The sequence below is a fragment of the Mchenga conophoros genome, linkage group LG7 (genome assembly GCF_057382185.1).
Source record: "Mchenga conophoros isolate Kocher_MC1m ecotype Shallow Benthic linkage group LG7, M_conophoros_male_GT1.1, whole genome shotgun sequence".
Classification (NCBI taxonomy): domain Eukaryota; kingdom Metazoa; phylum Chordata; class Actinopteri; order Cichliformes; family Cichlidae; genus Mchenga; species Mchenga conophoros.
The window spans coordinates 58,215,029-58,231,324 of record NC_140532.1 but is presented as its reverse complement, the minus strand read 5'-3'; the positions used below and the strand labels follow the sequence as shown (position 1 = coordinate 58,231,324).

Sequence of the window (16,296 nt, the reverse complement as noted above, 5' to 3'; positions counted from 1 at the left end):
CCCATGGTAAATTATTCTACGAACCTAACCTGCTCTGAGAGATTTTCTAGGAATGGCGACACTATTTTCTGGAAAACTAATTGTCAGTGGAGCCTAGCCTGTAGCTTAATCAGCAGAAAGAAATCTGCATACTGACCAATCAATTCTCCAGAAAACAGCATCACCATTTCAGGAAAATCTCTCAGACCTCTGCAGGGAGACTAAGGATCTGAAGATTTTTAGTAGCATCTGAACTGGTTGTTTCCCTGATGAGCATTGGTAATGTTTCAAACATATTAGAGATTCTCTGCTGGGGATTACAGTTTATATAAGCAAGGCATACCATCACAGAACACACACCAAGAATTCCTTTTTAAAGAATAAAATTATTGATTCACTTTGATCTGTTGACAACCAAAGTGATTTCCATGTCTCCTTTATTAGGCTGTAGGGGAGTAAGTTTTAATCCACTGCAAATGGATCCAATTTAAATAAACAGCAACACCGAGAGCAAACTGAGAGATAAAATCATTAACTTAAATGAAAATGTTGATTTTAATGCTATTTGCGCTAAATAACCAGATTAATGATTTTCTGCATTATTGACTGTGCCCTTTTGGCAACAGTGTTGCATTTTCCAGTTATCTTTTTTATGTTCTTTATAGATCCTATACAATTTTATCATCATGTCATAATGTCTGTGACGAGAATAGGTGTCATTCATAGGGATCATTTAGTGTGGAATAAAAGTCACATGATCCATGAAACGCCCCTCTTAGATAGGCCAGATGCTGCTAAAACCATCCATTTCACGTGGGTTACCTTACTGAGTTAACTTAACCAGCTCGTGGAAGTTTGCTATTGGTGTAAACCCCACAAGTGGAAAATTCCTATTGGTGGAACATCGCTAAGAAGAGCCATTAGTTCTAGGGCCTGTTTAACTCTGACTATTTAAGTCCCTGCTCTTCTCTCTTGGCTTGTACTGCAAGGCGTCTTAAAGTAAGTTAAAAAAACAAAACCAACAACTATATATTAATTTAATTTTGGCTGTACCTGTTCTTCTGTTTAAACACTTGCTGTTTCACCCACGGGGCAGTACAATATGACATCATCCCCACCCATGTCGGTAACAAACTGATAGATTCTCAGATGCACGCAAGTAAGGGAACAGTCTCTTCAAGAATTGAAGAATTTTGAAGCTTGTCCACCACCAGATGGGGCATGCTAAATCTGAATATAGCATTGCTTTATGTATCTCAGTAACATTAGAAACTTGCATTAAAAAAACAAAACAAAAAAACATTAAATCCGGAGAACCTGTCACACTCGTATTTGTCCTGTTTATTTAGGTAAAGCATTCGTGTGAGTGTTGGGAGCAAAGTTCTTCGTTTGCGAACACCTCATCGTCTTATTTTACGCTGGTGAATACCGTCCAGCGTCATTCTGTGGAAATATGATACTGAGATTCTGCACCAGAACTGTGGTAAGAAATATCCTTTCATTTAACTCCGTGGTTCCCAAACTTTTTTTTGCTGGGCCCCCCTTTGTTTTACAAGAAAAATGTTCGCGTGCACGCGTACGCACACATCCTCCAACCACACACACCCATATTTTGCTCCATTGCGGTTTATTTCACACCTCAAACATTTAGTAAACAATTAAGCAAATACAAGTAATCTGCGATAAATTACAGGTAGTAAGAAAATAAACTAACTCTTTTACGCTGCGTCTGCACCTACACGGGTATTTTTGAAAACGCAGCTGTTTCATCCACACGTAAACGGCGTTTCGAATCACCGAAAACTGAGATTTTTTTTAAAAACTCATTTTTTATGTTTACGTGTGGACGAGGAATACAGAGCTGGTCACGCAACGTCAAAGGTATGTGCCTTTTTTCATGTCAGCTGTGCGCCACGTTATTGTTTACATGAGATGAATTGCAGAATGGCAGATAGAGACAAAATACTGTTAATCTGACTATCTGCAGGTTTTACACGCTTACATGGGGGAGACCGGGGATAGTTGTAACATTTTTGACATTTCTGTCTGTAAATTGGAGCTCTTTTAAGGTAGTGGATTCAAAATGTAATGCAAAGTATTTACATGTCTCTGCTATTAAATAATTAAATAGTTCAGCACGTGTGTGTGTGTGTGTGTGTGTGTGTGTGTGTGTGTGTGTGTGTGTGTGTGAGTGAGAGAGACAGAATGCAGAAATCTAGCTTTGCAACATATTCCAACCCCCCAAAAAAGACAAGTTATGGAATTTTCTGCAACTGAATATTTCATTAATTTTGGTTGGTCTTCCTTGAGTTTGGCCTCATTGGCTCAGTGGGCATTATAACCTGCAACTCTTGCACCAATTTTGAAAATAACAATGAAGCTGAAAAAATGTAGTTGTTCACCAGCATCGCAATTCCATTACTTTTTATCATGGCTTACCTTGGTGTGGTTTGCAGAGTGCTTCAGAAAGATGAGGAAATCTGTTTCTTGCACCCATCCTGATTTATTTCCACTACCAGTACTTCCTACTCTTCCATCTCTGACACAGAGGTCTGCATAATGTATGTGTGGGAACACAAACAGTGGAGGAATTGTGTTGCCAATGGCATTAACCGCATATACAAATGCGACCAGTGAACCTCTCTCTGCTGATGTCGTTGCCCCAACTTGTTTAATATAAGTTAAAGTAATAGTGTGGTAAGTTGCAACATCTGCATTATTGTTACAACTAACCCAGACTGTTGCTGTTACAACTGACCCAGAACTCCTATAGCCATGAACTAGCTAACATTACAGCCAACGGCTAAAACATTAGCACTAAAGACCTACACAGAATATATCCCCATAGACATACAAATAACATAATTTAAGTTTGATGAGTTTAACTGCAAAGCAGATAATGTTATTACAAATTGAAATAAAGTAGAAAAACTTACTTTTTGGCATGCAAATTACTTTTTTCATGTTAAATTGTCTGTGTTTGACAAAATGTGCTGATTTTTCACATGTAATAGCGGAACTGAATTGGGCATGTATAGGATGAGTCACATCATTTGAAACTTAGCCCTGATTGGAGAAATTGGAAGTGTTTCAACTGACCCACGTTACAACTATCCCCGGTCTCCCCTATACTATGTGTATCTCCAAAATGACAGGAGTAGTTAGGCATTACAAGAAGTGTTTGTGAACTAAAAATCAAGAATGTGGGATACTGTTTGTCCGTGATTTAAACAGCCCAGCGCTGCTCCCTACGAAGGGAAAACAAATTCTGCAGGGGAGACCTACCTCGGCACTTGTGCAGGTGAAGCCAAAGGGAAGATATGCTTCACCATATTTTCTAGTCTTTGGCTTAGAATGAAGTTGGTTTGGAAACATATTCAGCTATGCTTCATCTCCTGCTTTGCATTTGTGTAGGCTCCAGTGCTAGCAGTGTCCAAGCGTTTTGCCCCCCCCCCCCCCCCCCCTTTTCATCCCATCATTTCCCAGCTCATCACATCTGGATCTGTTCATAGCACCTTAGTTTACATTTTTGATCTGTATTCCTTATTTAAAATGTCTCATCTTCCAAAAATATACTGAAATACCCAAAATGAAAGGTTAGTTAAATGTGAAACGTTGGCTGTGAGGAAGCCATCATCGATCAGTAAAGGCTGATATTAGATAAACAAACATAATGAATGGTCATAAACCTTAGCAAAGAGTTTTTATTATTATTCTTAAATAAAAAGGGCAGATCCACTCTTGAGTCTGTTACTATATGGGTGACTAATATCAGAGGTCCATCAGTAAATTGTCTGATTTGTACCAGAATCTTTTTCATACGTTTTGTCTCTCTCAGGTTACAGATGAATAATTAGATTTAAAATCATAATAAAAGTGCTCATTTGAAGTACGCAAAAGCTGGAGACAATCCCAGCTGTACTTTTCTGCATAAGTAATAAATGGGTACAGGCCACCAGTCTGTCACAGACTGACAGCCATTCCAACCTATGACCAATTTAGAATCTCCAGTTAACCTAACAACTGCATGTCTTTGGGATGTGGGAGGAAGCCACAGTACCCAAAGAAATCCCACACAGACATGAGGAGAACATGCTAACTCCACACAGAAAGCCGCTAGCTAGATGTTGGATTTAAACCCAGAACCTTATCGCTATAAATGGTAAATGGACTGATTCTTATATAGCACTTTTCCGTTCTACTTCAGCACTCAAAGTGCTTTATACAACATCACCCATTTGCACCCATTCCAACAGTACTTTTTTTTTTCTAAATTTAAATATACACCAAAGTGCTTTGTATCCAACATTTGCACACATTTATACTCATCATTTCTTCTTCAAATTAATGACTAATCTTTAAAGTCTGGTCTCTTTTCCCCATTGGATATGAATATTGTATCAGTACCTCAGCAAATGAATAATCAATCATGTTTCATCATACTTTATCTACTCTTTGGAGATTAAGGAAGTTAGATGATGTTTTAGATCATTTATGCAGAAAAGTACAAAACTTTAAAGTGTTAGTTTTTCTTTCTTTCTCAGCACTCTCAGTTAATGCTAGCATAATGCTCATTTTACTGTCTTTTTTTTTTTTTTTTTTTAAGTCTTAGTTTTATTTCAATCCATATATTGTTTCACTGGCTGTTGACCAGCCAGACTGTTCTCTTATTACTCATGTTGTTCTTCACCTCAGTAGTTCTTGTAATTATCAGGTAAAGATGGGCATGGTGAAACCCTGTGCCTTAGTCAGTTCCTGCCATTTGATGAAGCCTGTATCAAGGACTTGGGTTAATGGCAGATGCCTGACCTACCAACAAGCCCTGCCAACTCAGCCAGTGCCCACACTTCAGCATACCTGTGAGCGCTACCTCATACTCCTGGAGCCCTTTGTGGAGGTGGATGAGCTGAAGAGAACAAAACAGCTGGTTCAAGAATTCCTGAAACCAGGAGGCGTTGGAGAAAAACTGCAGAAAGGCCTAGAAAAGAAGGCTCTCAATACTGACAACTGGGTAAGCCTAACAGCAGCACTGAAGGGGAGCTTATAGGTGCGATTGTTATGAAAGCTCACAGGGAGCTCTGAGCCTCTTATTCCTTTAGCTTTAAGTAGTGACTTAATTAATTTATCCACATCTTCAAAACTTGACTTGTTTGTTTTTTTTGAAATTTGATCATTGTTAACAAGCTTTCAAGCTGGTAAAATTAAACTCTTACTGAAAAAGCCCTTACCTGGTCCTATCTTAGCTAAATGTACACAAATTTCTAATCTTTTTCATTTAATAATTCTCGGTTCTTATCAAGACTGCTGAGGAGTGATAAACTAAGTTTTCATTGGTTCTCACAATGAACTTGTCTTTGTGTTTGTCCTACTAGACCTGAGTGCAACATTAAACAACACTGACCATAGCATTTTACTAGAGAGAGCAGAAGCCTTCATTGGTATTAAAGTAATGCACTGATTTAACAGTGGACCACTGTGACTGTTAGGGTACCTGGGTCGTTGACCCAGTGGTTTCAGTTTTGTACCTTTTTTATTGGTGTTCTTATCTTAGTTTGTTTTTGTGAAGGTTTTAGTTTCTGCTTTGCATTTCCAATTTTTCCCCAGTTCTTCTTGATGTTTGATTATGTAGTTCTCAGGTGTGGGTTTCCATGCTCCCTCTATTCTGTGTCCAGTCAGTGTCTGTGTCTGCCCTGTTCCCACATCTCTGTTACAGTGCCTGCTTGTGAGTCTGTGTCTATAAGTTCAGTCTGTTTCCTGTTTTATTTTGAAGGTCCATGTCTTATGTTAATGTATCTGGTTTTGCTTCCCCTGTTTCATTAGGCCTGATTTGCCCCTGATTTGCCCCAGCTGTGTTTCCCTCCTGTTACTCATTCCCTGATTGCTCCCTCTGTGCCCTGTGTTTCTCTGTCTCTGTGTCGTGATCTACCCTTATCTAGCTGTGTGGTCTGTCTGCATAAGTTTACCTTGGAGTCTCAGTTTTGTTACTTTTTGGAGTTCAGCATTAAATGGTAAATGGCCTGCATTTGTATAGTGCTTTACTAGTCTCCAAGGACCTCAAAGCGCTTTACACATTCAGTCATCCACCCATTCACACACTGGTGATGGCACTGACATTAAAGCTGTATTTAAGTTCACCCTTTGTCTCTGACTGTCTGCACTTTGGGTCCTTTTCCTACCTGCACACAGCCTTCACATAACAGTCACTCTGTCTCCTGTCTGTTAGTCAACCTGGCTATATACATTTAAGTACCTCAAGTTGTATTCTCAAAATTCACAATACTCACTATAGAACCCTCCTTTTTTTTTATTTTTTTTATTATTATTATTATTATAAATTATGACTTGATGTCAGTGATATAGATCTTCATAAATTGCAGCATAAATAGATCAACAGATACACTAGTTGAGTATTAGCAAGTTCTCAATAAAAGTGCAGATGTTATCAACTACATTTAACTTATTGTTGCACAAACACAATCCTGAATTTTCTGGATGGACTGTAATACATTCTTGCACTTATCTGTGTTTAGTTAGCAGACTATATGGTGCAGACTGACTATCTTGACAACCGTCTGCCTGTGGTGGCTTATTCAAATATCAGTGGTTCCTTTCCCCGAATGGACTTCAGGGATAAGCAGGGACAAATAAGGTGAACTATATAACTGTATACTGCATTGTGAAGGGGGGGACAATAGATTCTGAAGGTCTGACTCTTGGCCGTTTCTGATTGCTATATTAGGGACGTTGTATTATGTCAATGCCATGCAAATGTTTAACTAAATAATCATGTTCTCTGCCTAGGTGTGCTGCCAAAGTGATAAGAGCTATTTTGGACTTCAAGACTATGATTGACAAGTGAGTATTATCAGCTCAAGTAAAAAAAAAAAAATGTAAAAGCTTAGAAAGTGGCAGGTATAGACAGTTATTATTTAAAATTCAATATTCTGTGATTACCTCCTGTCAAGAGAATGGTGCTAACGGGATCTGGGTTTACTGTATCACTACAGTATAGTCATTTGGGTTTCCAACCTCCAACCAGGACTGATAACATTTGAAATGTCCATTGTTTTCCTTGTGTGGGGAAATGCACATTACATGGTCAAAACTTTTTTTTTTCTTCTTCTTTTCTTAGCTTAGCTACCTTGCTATTAATTCCTAATCACATTTTAATTTGTTTTCTCAAAGTTGGTGTGAAATATCAAAAGCTGTGGAAAGCAAACTTGCAAACAAAACAAATACACATACACCATGCTAATGTACTTGTACTTGCACTTGTTATTTGAAATGGCTTTGAGGGTTGTGTATCTGTCTGTCTGTCTGTCTGTCTGGAAATGAGTAATTGTGAGTTCCAGGTATACCATAAACACATCATGTGATCATATCCTGGAAGTTTCAGGTCATTGCAGTATAAAATTGTTGGCATTTCCCTTATAAGGCTGATACTGATTTTTACTGTTTAGTATTATTCCCACACATAAAAATAAGTCCTTGTTTCTTATGTGGCTGAGGTTTAACTTTAATCAAAGTGCCATAGCTTCAGACATGAACAGTAAGAAATTGTTGACACAGGCATCATGTTTAACAGTGAGACGATACCAGTTGATTACCTGAGAGGAAAACCCCTGTGTATGAACCAGTATTCCCAATTGCTATCATCATGCCGTATTCCGGGCCTGGAGATGGACTCTGTTGTGTTCCATGGCAAGACTTCTTACCCTTCCAGATACATTACATTGGCTTATAACAGTCAGGTGAGGAGCACATCATCACACACTTGTCTGACATTCTGGGACTGTATTCATCCATTTACAAAGAATGGTGTTATAATGCATCTTAGTAGAAAAAGTGAAGGTGAAGATCAAATTATCAAGCAGTTTAAAAGGTGTAGAATGCACAGTTTTCACTGTGCTAACTGCAACTGCATCTTCCACAATCCACAAATCATACTTCTCCAATATTGTTGAGATTCAGCCCTCAACATAAACGGTAATATGTATATCACAGGCACTAGAGACAAGGATTTTCAGGAACTCTGCCAATTCATTTATATTATAAATCATTTTATGGGGGAAGTCAATTCTGGAGCCTTTCACAGCTGACTTTGGGTGTGCGGTAGGAACATCAGTCCACAGTGTGCACCAGTGTTCACATTTGCACAAAAACTTCCACAGGCTCCTGGTAAGGGCATTATACTATGAACGAGTGGAGATTTAATTTTATTTTTTTTGTATTAACAACAGTTCTTATAGCACAAAATTACAAATAAAGTTGGGCTAAAAACAAAAACATCAGACTGACATCATGTAGATGAGAAGTTCAAATTGCTTTAATAAATAATGTTATTATACAGCTTTACAGAAATCGATAGGAAAAAATTCCTGAATAATCCTTTATGGCAGCGAGGCTGAATCCATCAGAGGGTGAAGGAGCTCTGCTGCCTCAGAAGTGTGGACTTGAGTGGGAGTAATGTCCATGCTGTAGAGCAGTTTGTCTGTACCTCATTTCTGACCAATGATGCTTCCAGCCTTGAGGATCAGTTTGATCCTTCTGGCACTGATGCTGCAGATTAGCAAAAGCCCCAGACTGCATGGGATGGTGATCATGGCAAAAGGTTTCTTTGCTCACGCTGGTAATAAGTGTAAATAAAAATTAAACTCTGTGCTAAATGGATCTATGTCAGATGATGCACATCCAAATTTCTGAAGGAATGTTTTACAACCAGTTATTTAATTCTCTTATGGTGAGAAAGTTCACTCTCTCATACACTCCCTTCCAATAAGGAGCCTTGCTTTTGTGTGTGTCCTTGCTTCAGTTCTTTATGGTGGATGTCTACAATAGTGATGGGACTCCTTTGACTGTGCACCAGCTTTGTGTTCAGCTGGAGAGAATATGCAGCTCTTCGCTGGAGACCAGCACAGAGCCTGTTGGCATCCTCACCTCCTTAAATCGTGACTCCTGGAGCAAATGCTATGACAGATTGATCCAAGGTGAGCACAATTATGCTTTTGTACAGTTGTAAAGAAGCTAATGTATATGTAAGGGGGATTAACTGGGAAATGCTGTAATGCAAGCGCTAAACTGATGTTAAAACTAAACAACGTAATACTTGATCATAAGAGGCCAGGTAAAATTGGAATTTCTCCATGTAAGAAAGTTATATTAAGTAGTCAGTGAAAATCAAACTGCTTTATTGAATCTCTGGAAAAACCCTGTTCATCTCATAGCATAGCTTTATTTTATTTTTATTTATTTTTTTCATTTAAAAAATAAAAGGTAGAAAAGAGCATGTGGAATAAGAGTTGCCACTATGAGTGTTCATTAATTTGACGAAGGGTGATGTTTTCATAATAAGGGTATAATGGGCACCAGTGGATTCCACTAAACTGAGCTCAGTAAACTCTGTCCTGTTTTTCTGAGTGTTTACAGCCAAACCTCACACATTGCCGTTCTGTAATAATACTAGGAATTTATTGAAACAGAGCAGAACTGGACTTAACGGAGCATAGGAATGTTTATATAAATTGGCCAAAATGCAGCTGTTAATGGGACTGTGCTACTACTAAACGGTATGTTGTGTTAGTCATATGCACAGTATTCCCACTCTTATGCTTTCCTCCTTAGACATTTGAGATCATTTATTCCATCAACTGTTTTTGTATTGTTACAATTGATTTCAAGGTGTAATGCAAAGAGTAGAGGGGATGTTTTTAAACCTACTTTGAACACTAAAAAGTAATTTAGCAGACGTGGGGGAAATTGGACAGAGGCAGGAAAATCAACCTCCTCCTCCCCAGCAAATAGAACCTTGAGTTTCACACACTGCAAAAAACCCCAAAGTGATGCATGCATTTATGAAACTGGCATTGTAACACTATCTTGTCACACAGACTGCTTAGTATCTGATGGTTAATGCAAACAAATGGCATTTAAGTGACCCCTTACAATCAACTGACTCAATCTTTTATTTATTTTACCCTAGTTTTATCACCATCTTGACACACCCAAAGTCCGTTTGAAGATGCGAGTGGTCCTTGCGGCCTGGTCCTTGTAATCAAAACGACTGTTTTAGAGGAAAAGGGATCAAAAGTTTATTCCATATGGTTGTAATTCTTTTGGTCACTCAATTGTCTCGGTATTAAATACTAGTGAATAAAAGTAAAGTCAGCATTATCACAGGGGAAATGGCGGTGATAATCTGGGTGACAGACACCAAGAATCCCCTGAAAAGCAGAAGTGCTGGGACAGGGGGACAGAGACAAGGTAACAGTGCATTTGAGAGGACCCTTGTATTAAAATGGCGTTTCCCTATATGAACAACATAATAAAGCTCTGGTTAATTCAGTTTCTATTGACTAGCATATACTGCAACATTTGGTCAACAACAATGAATTATTTTTTTTATTATTATTATCAATGGTAATATACAAGTTATGCAATAACTTCTAAACGTGTAAGTAGGCATAAGTATTTGACTGAATATGAATGGGTATCATGTATGCTTTGTCTGTTGCATTTGTGTCCAGATAAGCCCAACAAAGAAGCGCTGTCAGCTATCCAGAGGAGCATCTGTGTAGTATGTCTGGATAAAGCCATGCCTCAAGTGCCCGATGACATGTACTCCAGAGGTAATGTCCTCCAGATGATGCATGGAGGAGGCAGCCAGTGGAACAGTGCCAACTGCTGGTTTGATAAATCAGTACAGGTGATTTGAATCATAGTAGATAAACTTCATTTGTATAAAAATGGTTTGGTGTTGTGATGGACCGAGTTGAAGAACAGGAGGAGCCCAGGAATTATTAGAAAAATATAGTTTCCATTTATTTAACCCCCAAAAATTCCAAGTTCCACTGAAAACAACATCATCATCAAGGTACGCACAGGTGAATGCTGAGAGCCCACAGAGTACCTTATCCATTAGCCTTTGAAATGTTGCTGGGGCCCCATGCAAACCAAATGGCAAGACTGTGAACTCGAACAATCCCCACGGAGTACGGAATGCTGTCAACTCTTGAGACTGCTTAGTGAGAGGTACTTGCCAGTATCCCTTGGAGAGATCAATGGTCGTTAGATATTTTGCCTTCCCCAAACGCTCAATGAGATCGTCAATGCGTGGCATTGGGTAAGAGTCAAATTTTGATATGGAATTGAGATACCTGAAGTCGATGCAGAAACGTATCGTGCTATCCTTTTTCGGAGCCAACACAACAGGGTTGCACCACTCACTTGTTGAAGGTTGGATGATTCCAAGAGACAGCATGAGGTCCACCTCCTCCTTTAACTCCACCAGGAAGCGTTCCGGTATCCTGTAACTCATACGCTTCACAGCTGCATCAGGTTTTAAAACAATGTCATGCTCCACCAGACTCGTGCGACCTGGGTACTTTTGAAATATGTCTGAATTAATCAGAGGCGTTACCTGAGACTGTTGCTCACTGGTGAGATGGCTCAGGTCCAGGACAGAGACTGTTACTGAAGGCAAGTAGTCATTAACTTCTTCCTCCTCATCCACGCTGTGAATAAGCAAACCCTCTGTTTTATTCTCAGTGCGTGGAATCCATTCCTTAAGAAGGTTAACATGGAGCACTCTACTCCCTCGCTGGAGACCTGGTGTAGAAACTTTGTAGGTAGTAGGTCCAAGTTTCTTCTGTACTTCAAAGGGTCCCTGCCACTTTGCCAGCAACTTGCTGTCAGAAGTTGGCAACATTACCAAAACCTTCTGGCCAGGGACAAAACTCCTGTGGCGAGCTTTTTTTATCAAACAAAGTCTTTTGTTGCCTCTGAGCAGCTGCCATATGGCTCTGAGCCAGTTCACTCATCTGCTGAAGCTTTTCTCTCATATGAATAACATATGAAATAACATTGACTGATTCCTCTTTACCTTGCTCTCCCTCCCATGAGTCCTTTAGCAGGGTCAATGGGCCTCTCACCTCATGGCCATAAAGAAGCTCAAATGGGGAGAAGCCAGTGGAAGCTTGAGGAACTTCCCTGTAGGCAAAAAGGAGGTATGGCAGCCACTGGTCCCAATCAGACCCTGTATCATTGACAAACTTTCGGAGCATTTGTTTGAGAGTTTGGTTGAAGCGCTCCGTCAGTCCATCTGTCTGTGGGTGATAAGGGGTTGTCCGCACACTCCTGATGCCTAACAGCTTATAGACCTCTTTCAACAGTGTGGACATAAAATTAGTGCCCTGGTCAGTTAAAATCTCCTGTGGGAATCCAACCCTTGAGAACAGTTGAATCAATGAGGAAGCTACAGTTTTTGCTTTAACAGTTTTTAATGGAAAGACTTCAGGATACCTCGTAGCATAGTCTGTAATGACTAGCATAAAGCGATTTCCAGATTTACTTTTTTCTACCGGACCAACTACGTCCATGCCAAGACGCTGAAATGGTATACCGATGATTGGGAGAGGTTGGAGTGGTGCTTTGGTGGGGACCCTAATTGAAGTCTTCTGACATTGAGGACAACTCCTGCAAAACATAGCAACATCTGAGCGCAAGCCAGGCCAGAAAAAGTATCGCTTGATGCGAGCGGTGGTCTTATGCTTCCCCAGGTGGCCAGCCCAGGGAATGGAGTGCCCCAAAGTAAGCACTGTTTCACAGGCTACTTTAGGTACCACTAACTGTTTAACCTGGCCGTGCTGGTGGTATAAAATGCCATCTTGCAGAATGTACAGCTCTTTATTTGTGTCAGATTCAACAGAGTCCTTTTCCTTAGCCCTCAGCAACATGGCAGACAAAGTTGGATCAACCTGCTGCATTTGTCTGATGTTCGTAGGTACTGAAAAACCTAAAGGCATATCTGGAGCAGCCTGAACTGATGTCTTTCCAACAGTGTGTTGAAATTTTTCACGTCTTCTTTGACTGCGTGGCTTCCGAGACTTCCCGGGATCTGTCTCTAGTTCAGCCTCAAAGAAGGGTAAAGCACTGAGGGTTGCATAATGCTCATCCTGATTTTTAGTTTGAGCCCTTGTTATAGCAACATTGCACTCTTGCACTTCTCTCAACAAATCATAGATGACTGGCAGATCCTCCCCAAGAACTACAGGATAGGGCAGATTATCAGCTACACCAACCTTTAACAGATAGGGTGTCCCCTGCACTTCAATAAACAGATCAGCAGTAGGGTATGGTCTTTCATCACCATGTATACAGCAAACTGATATGGTTTCAGAGGGGCATGTGTAATCGTTTGACACATATTTCCTGTGTACCAGAGTCTGTGTGCTGCCAGTATCTATTAAAGCATTAATTTCTTGTCCATTAATCTTAACTGTGGTGATTTTATTTGACTGCTTTCTCTCAGATTTAATATCCACATTCTGATGAGGCACGAAACACATCTGAGATAATTTTCTTTGATTATTAGGACACATGGGCTTAGTGTGACCTTCCTGTCCACAAAGGTAGCACACTGGTGGCCTTTTACCTGGCTTCGAGGTATTCAGGGGCTGCTTTTCCCTTGTAAAGGGCTTACCCACACCCGTCGCTGACCTCTGAGGATGCTGAGGGGGTTGCGACGGACGTGAATCTCTGGCAGCCTTCCATGCACTGTTGCTCCATGGCTGACTCTTACTTCGGGCAGCTTCAAACACATCAGCCAGGGTGGCAGCCTCTGCAGCAGACTTTGGATTATGCTCCTTAATCCAGACCTGAAGCTCAGGACACAGCATTCTTAAAAACTGCTCCAAGATAATAATTTCACCAACTTCTTTTACAGTTCTGTTTTTCGGCTGAATCCATTTTTCATAAAGTTCTTTCAGTCTTGCATACAGTTCCTTGGGACTCTCATCAAAAACTTCAAGACAACGAAATCTTTGCCTGTATGTTTCTGGGTTTATATCATATTTTTGCAAAATGGCAGCTTTTACCTTGTCATATTGCAGTGAATCGTCCACATCCATATTAACATAGGCACTTCGAGCCTTACCAGTAAGAAGAGGAATGAGGTGAAAAATCCAGTCTGACTCTGGCCAACGACAAGCAGCTGCAATTCTCTCAAAAGTGGTCAGAAAATGTTCAACATCATCTTCAACAGCTAGTTTCTCCAGTTTAGGATGATGAATATGCACAGACTGACCTGTTAATATGGAGGCTGAGCCAGAACCCTCATGCTGAGATGTTGCTTGTGTCTGATAATCAGCTGGAGTTTCAACAGACTCTGGATCAGTTGATGTGGGCTCTGGAAGTGGGGTGGTTCTGGCCTGCACTTCCATTTGCAAAAGCCGAAACTGGTGTTGCAAACTCTTAAAACGCTGTTCTTGCAGTATAGCATCCTCTCTCTGCTTTTTATCTCGAACTTCCTGTTGTCCCATGAAAGCCTGAAGAATCCCAGCAATATCAAGGAGAGTTGGCTCCCTGGTATCCTCTCCTTCAGTGTCTCCAGCCACAACTGAAATTCCTTCTTCCATCTCCTTCTCCCTCTCTGGCTGCTGCAAGGCCTCTCTGGCCTCCATTTTATTTCCTCTCTTTGGGCGCACAGCATTCTGCATGGCTCAAAAAGTTTGTCAGGGGAGGAAAAAGGGCAGAAAAATGCAAAAAAAAAAAAAATCCTGTCTCCTCAACTGAAGGATCCCACTTCTGACACCACATGTGATGGACCGAGTTGAAGAACAGGAGGAGCCCAGGAATTATTAGAAAAATATAGTTTCCATTTATTTAACCCCCAAAAATTATATTTACAAGGCTAATAAATGTTGAGCTCATAAGAGGTCAAAGAAACAAAACTGAACTCAGGCAAAGACTGCAACCTTAACAAACCAAATGACTGCCCAAACGTACATAATTGACCTAAACATGAAATGACATACAAGGGTATATATAATGGCTGATCAGACCATTGTGACACATGAGGGGTAACAAACAAAACACAATCATAAATCACAAACAGCAGTACAATCTAGTTTGTTAATAAACTAAACACTAAAGAAGAAAATCAAAAAACCCCATTAAACCCTAAACTCAAATATTTAATTAAATACAAATACTTTGTTTTTAAAGTAAAGAAAACACACATTCCCCCTTCAGCAGGAAGTGGTGGTGTGGTCCAATTATCTTCCTTCATATTTAATGGTTTCAAACCCTGGCTACCATCTTTTGTCCGGCAACTCCCAGGGATGATGGCAGGTAAGAAATAAAAAGACAAAGGTTAGTCAGAAAGCAAAGAAATGAAGTAGTATGAATACATAAGTAAACTAAATGTGCGCGCTTACAAATAGAACAAATGTATCCAAACCAATCAATAAAGTTATTGGAAACTAAAATGTATTAATATGTTCAAATGAAGAATGAAAATACAAAAGTTACCGACTTTAGAGTGTGGCCATGGGTTTGGCCATCACAGGTGTAAAAAATAAATAAATAAATAAATAAAATTTAATTAATAAAAAAAAAAATTCTAGAATCACTTAAAGTATTTTAAAAATGTATATATAATTGGATACAAAATCACAGAAGTGAGTACAAAGAATATTCTAACAAATCATAAATTTTAACTTTAAAACCTTAGGTGCAACTAGGTTGAACGGTTAGTTGGTTTGTTGTTGTAATTGTCCTAAGTGCCGCATTCAGTACTGTGGACAATGATGTATTATTACAGTGACTAGAGCATGCAATAGATATTGTTGAGAAATCAGTTTTACCCCGGTTCTTTTATTCGTCAAAACTTCCAGAGACGGCACCGGAACTCAGTAGCCATTTCACAAAACCTTTATTCATCTTTATTCATCTTCATTTAAGCATGCATCTTCTAGAAGGGAAGACGAGGCCGGTGTCCCTCTCCAAAATCTTCACCCCTTTGTTAGTTACAGCCAGATTTATAGAAGTGACCCCATCATAAAACCCCCTACGGTGTGCTGCAAACTCTGTCTGTGTCTATGTGCACGAGCACATGAATGCCTACATGTGCACGTTCCCGCGTGTCTATGTGAGTGCTCGTGTGTGACTGTGTACGCATACCTGTGTGTATGTGTGAGTGCACATGAGTGAGTGTGCGTGTGGATGTGTGTGCGTGACAGTTAAAACACTGTGGGTGTAGGTAACTCCCTAGAGGTCATAAAACCCCTCTGGGGAATTTCCACTCAGTGGGGGAGGTCTCCTACACTCTACTCCTAAGTTCACGACACAGTCAGCCTTTATTACTTTAAGGGCAGTGTCTCTACAATAGTTCTACATTATATTTTAACACATTTCTAAACTCTAAAATCAGCTAAACATTCTACAGTATCTAATAGACTTGTAGTCAAGACCGCCTAAACCAAGACAACACCAAGACTGGAGGGTATCGAGACCAAGACAAAGTTGAGATGAGACCAAGGC

General features: G+C 39.9%; 2 protein-coding genes across 2 annotated transcripts in view; one reads left to right on the top strand and one right to left on the bottom strand.

The window, feature by feature from the left end:
* Nucleotides 1-1,238: 1,238 nt before the first annotated feature.
* LOC146571296 (carnitine O-acetyltransferase-like) overlaps nucleotides 1,239-16,296 on the top strand; it is a 32,052-nt gene continuing 16,994 nt past the window's right edge. The window contains exons 1-7 of the mRNA XM_085280447.1: nucleotides 1,239-1,462; nucleotides 4,694-4,990; nucleotides 6,510-6,628; nucleotides 6,781-6,834; nucleotides 7,565-7,730; nucleotides 8,792-8,966; nucleotides 10,503-10,681. Of these exons, the coding sequence (XP_085136573.1) occupies nucleotides 1,433-1,462; nucleotides 4,694-4,990; nucleotides 6,510-6,628; nucleotides 6,781-6,834; nucleotides 7,565-7,730; nucleotides 8,792-8,966; nucleotides 10,503-10,681 (1,020 nt within the window). The 5' untranslated portion in view covers nucleotides 1,239-1,432. The remainder of the gene's footprint in view (nucleotides 1,463-4,693; nucleotides 4,991-6,509; nucleotides 6,629-6,780; nucleotides 6,835-7,564; nucleotides 7,731-8,791; nucleotides 8,967-10,502; nucleotides 10,682-16,296) is intronic.
* On the bottom strand, nucleotides 8,290-13,775 carry LOC146571297 (uncharacterized). Its single transcript, XM_085280440.1, has 2 exons — nucleotides 11,133-13,775; nucleotides 8,290-11,023 (listed from the first exon to the last, which is right to left on the bottom strand). Exon 1 carries the CDS (start codon nucleotides 13,650-13,652, stop codon nucleotides 11,667-11,669), a length of 1,986 nt encoding a protein of 661 aa, XP_085136566.1. The 5' UTR covers nucleotides 13,653-13,775; the 3' UTR covers nucleotides 8,290-11,023; nucleotides 11,133-11,666.

Coding starts and splice junctions, on each gene's coding strand:
- LOC146571297 (XM_085280440.1), bottom strand. CDS start 13,652: ATGCTGTGTCCTGAGCTTCAGGTCTGGATTAAGGAGCATAATCCAAAG.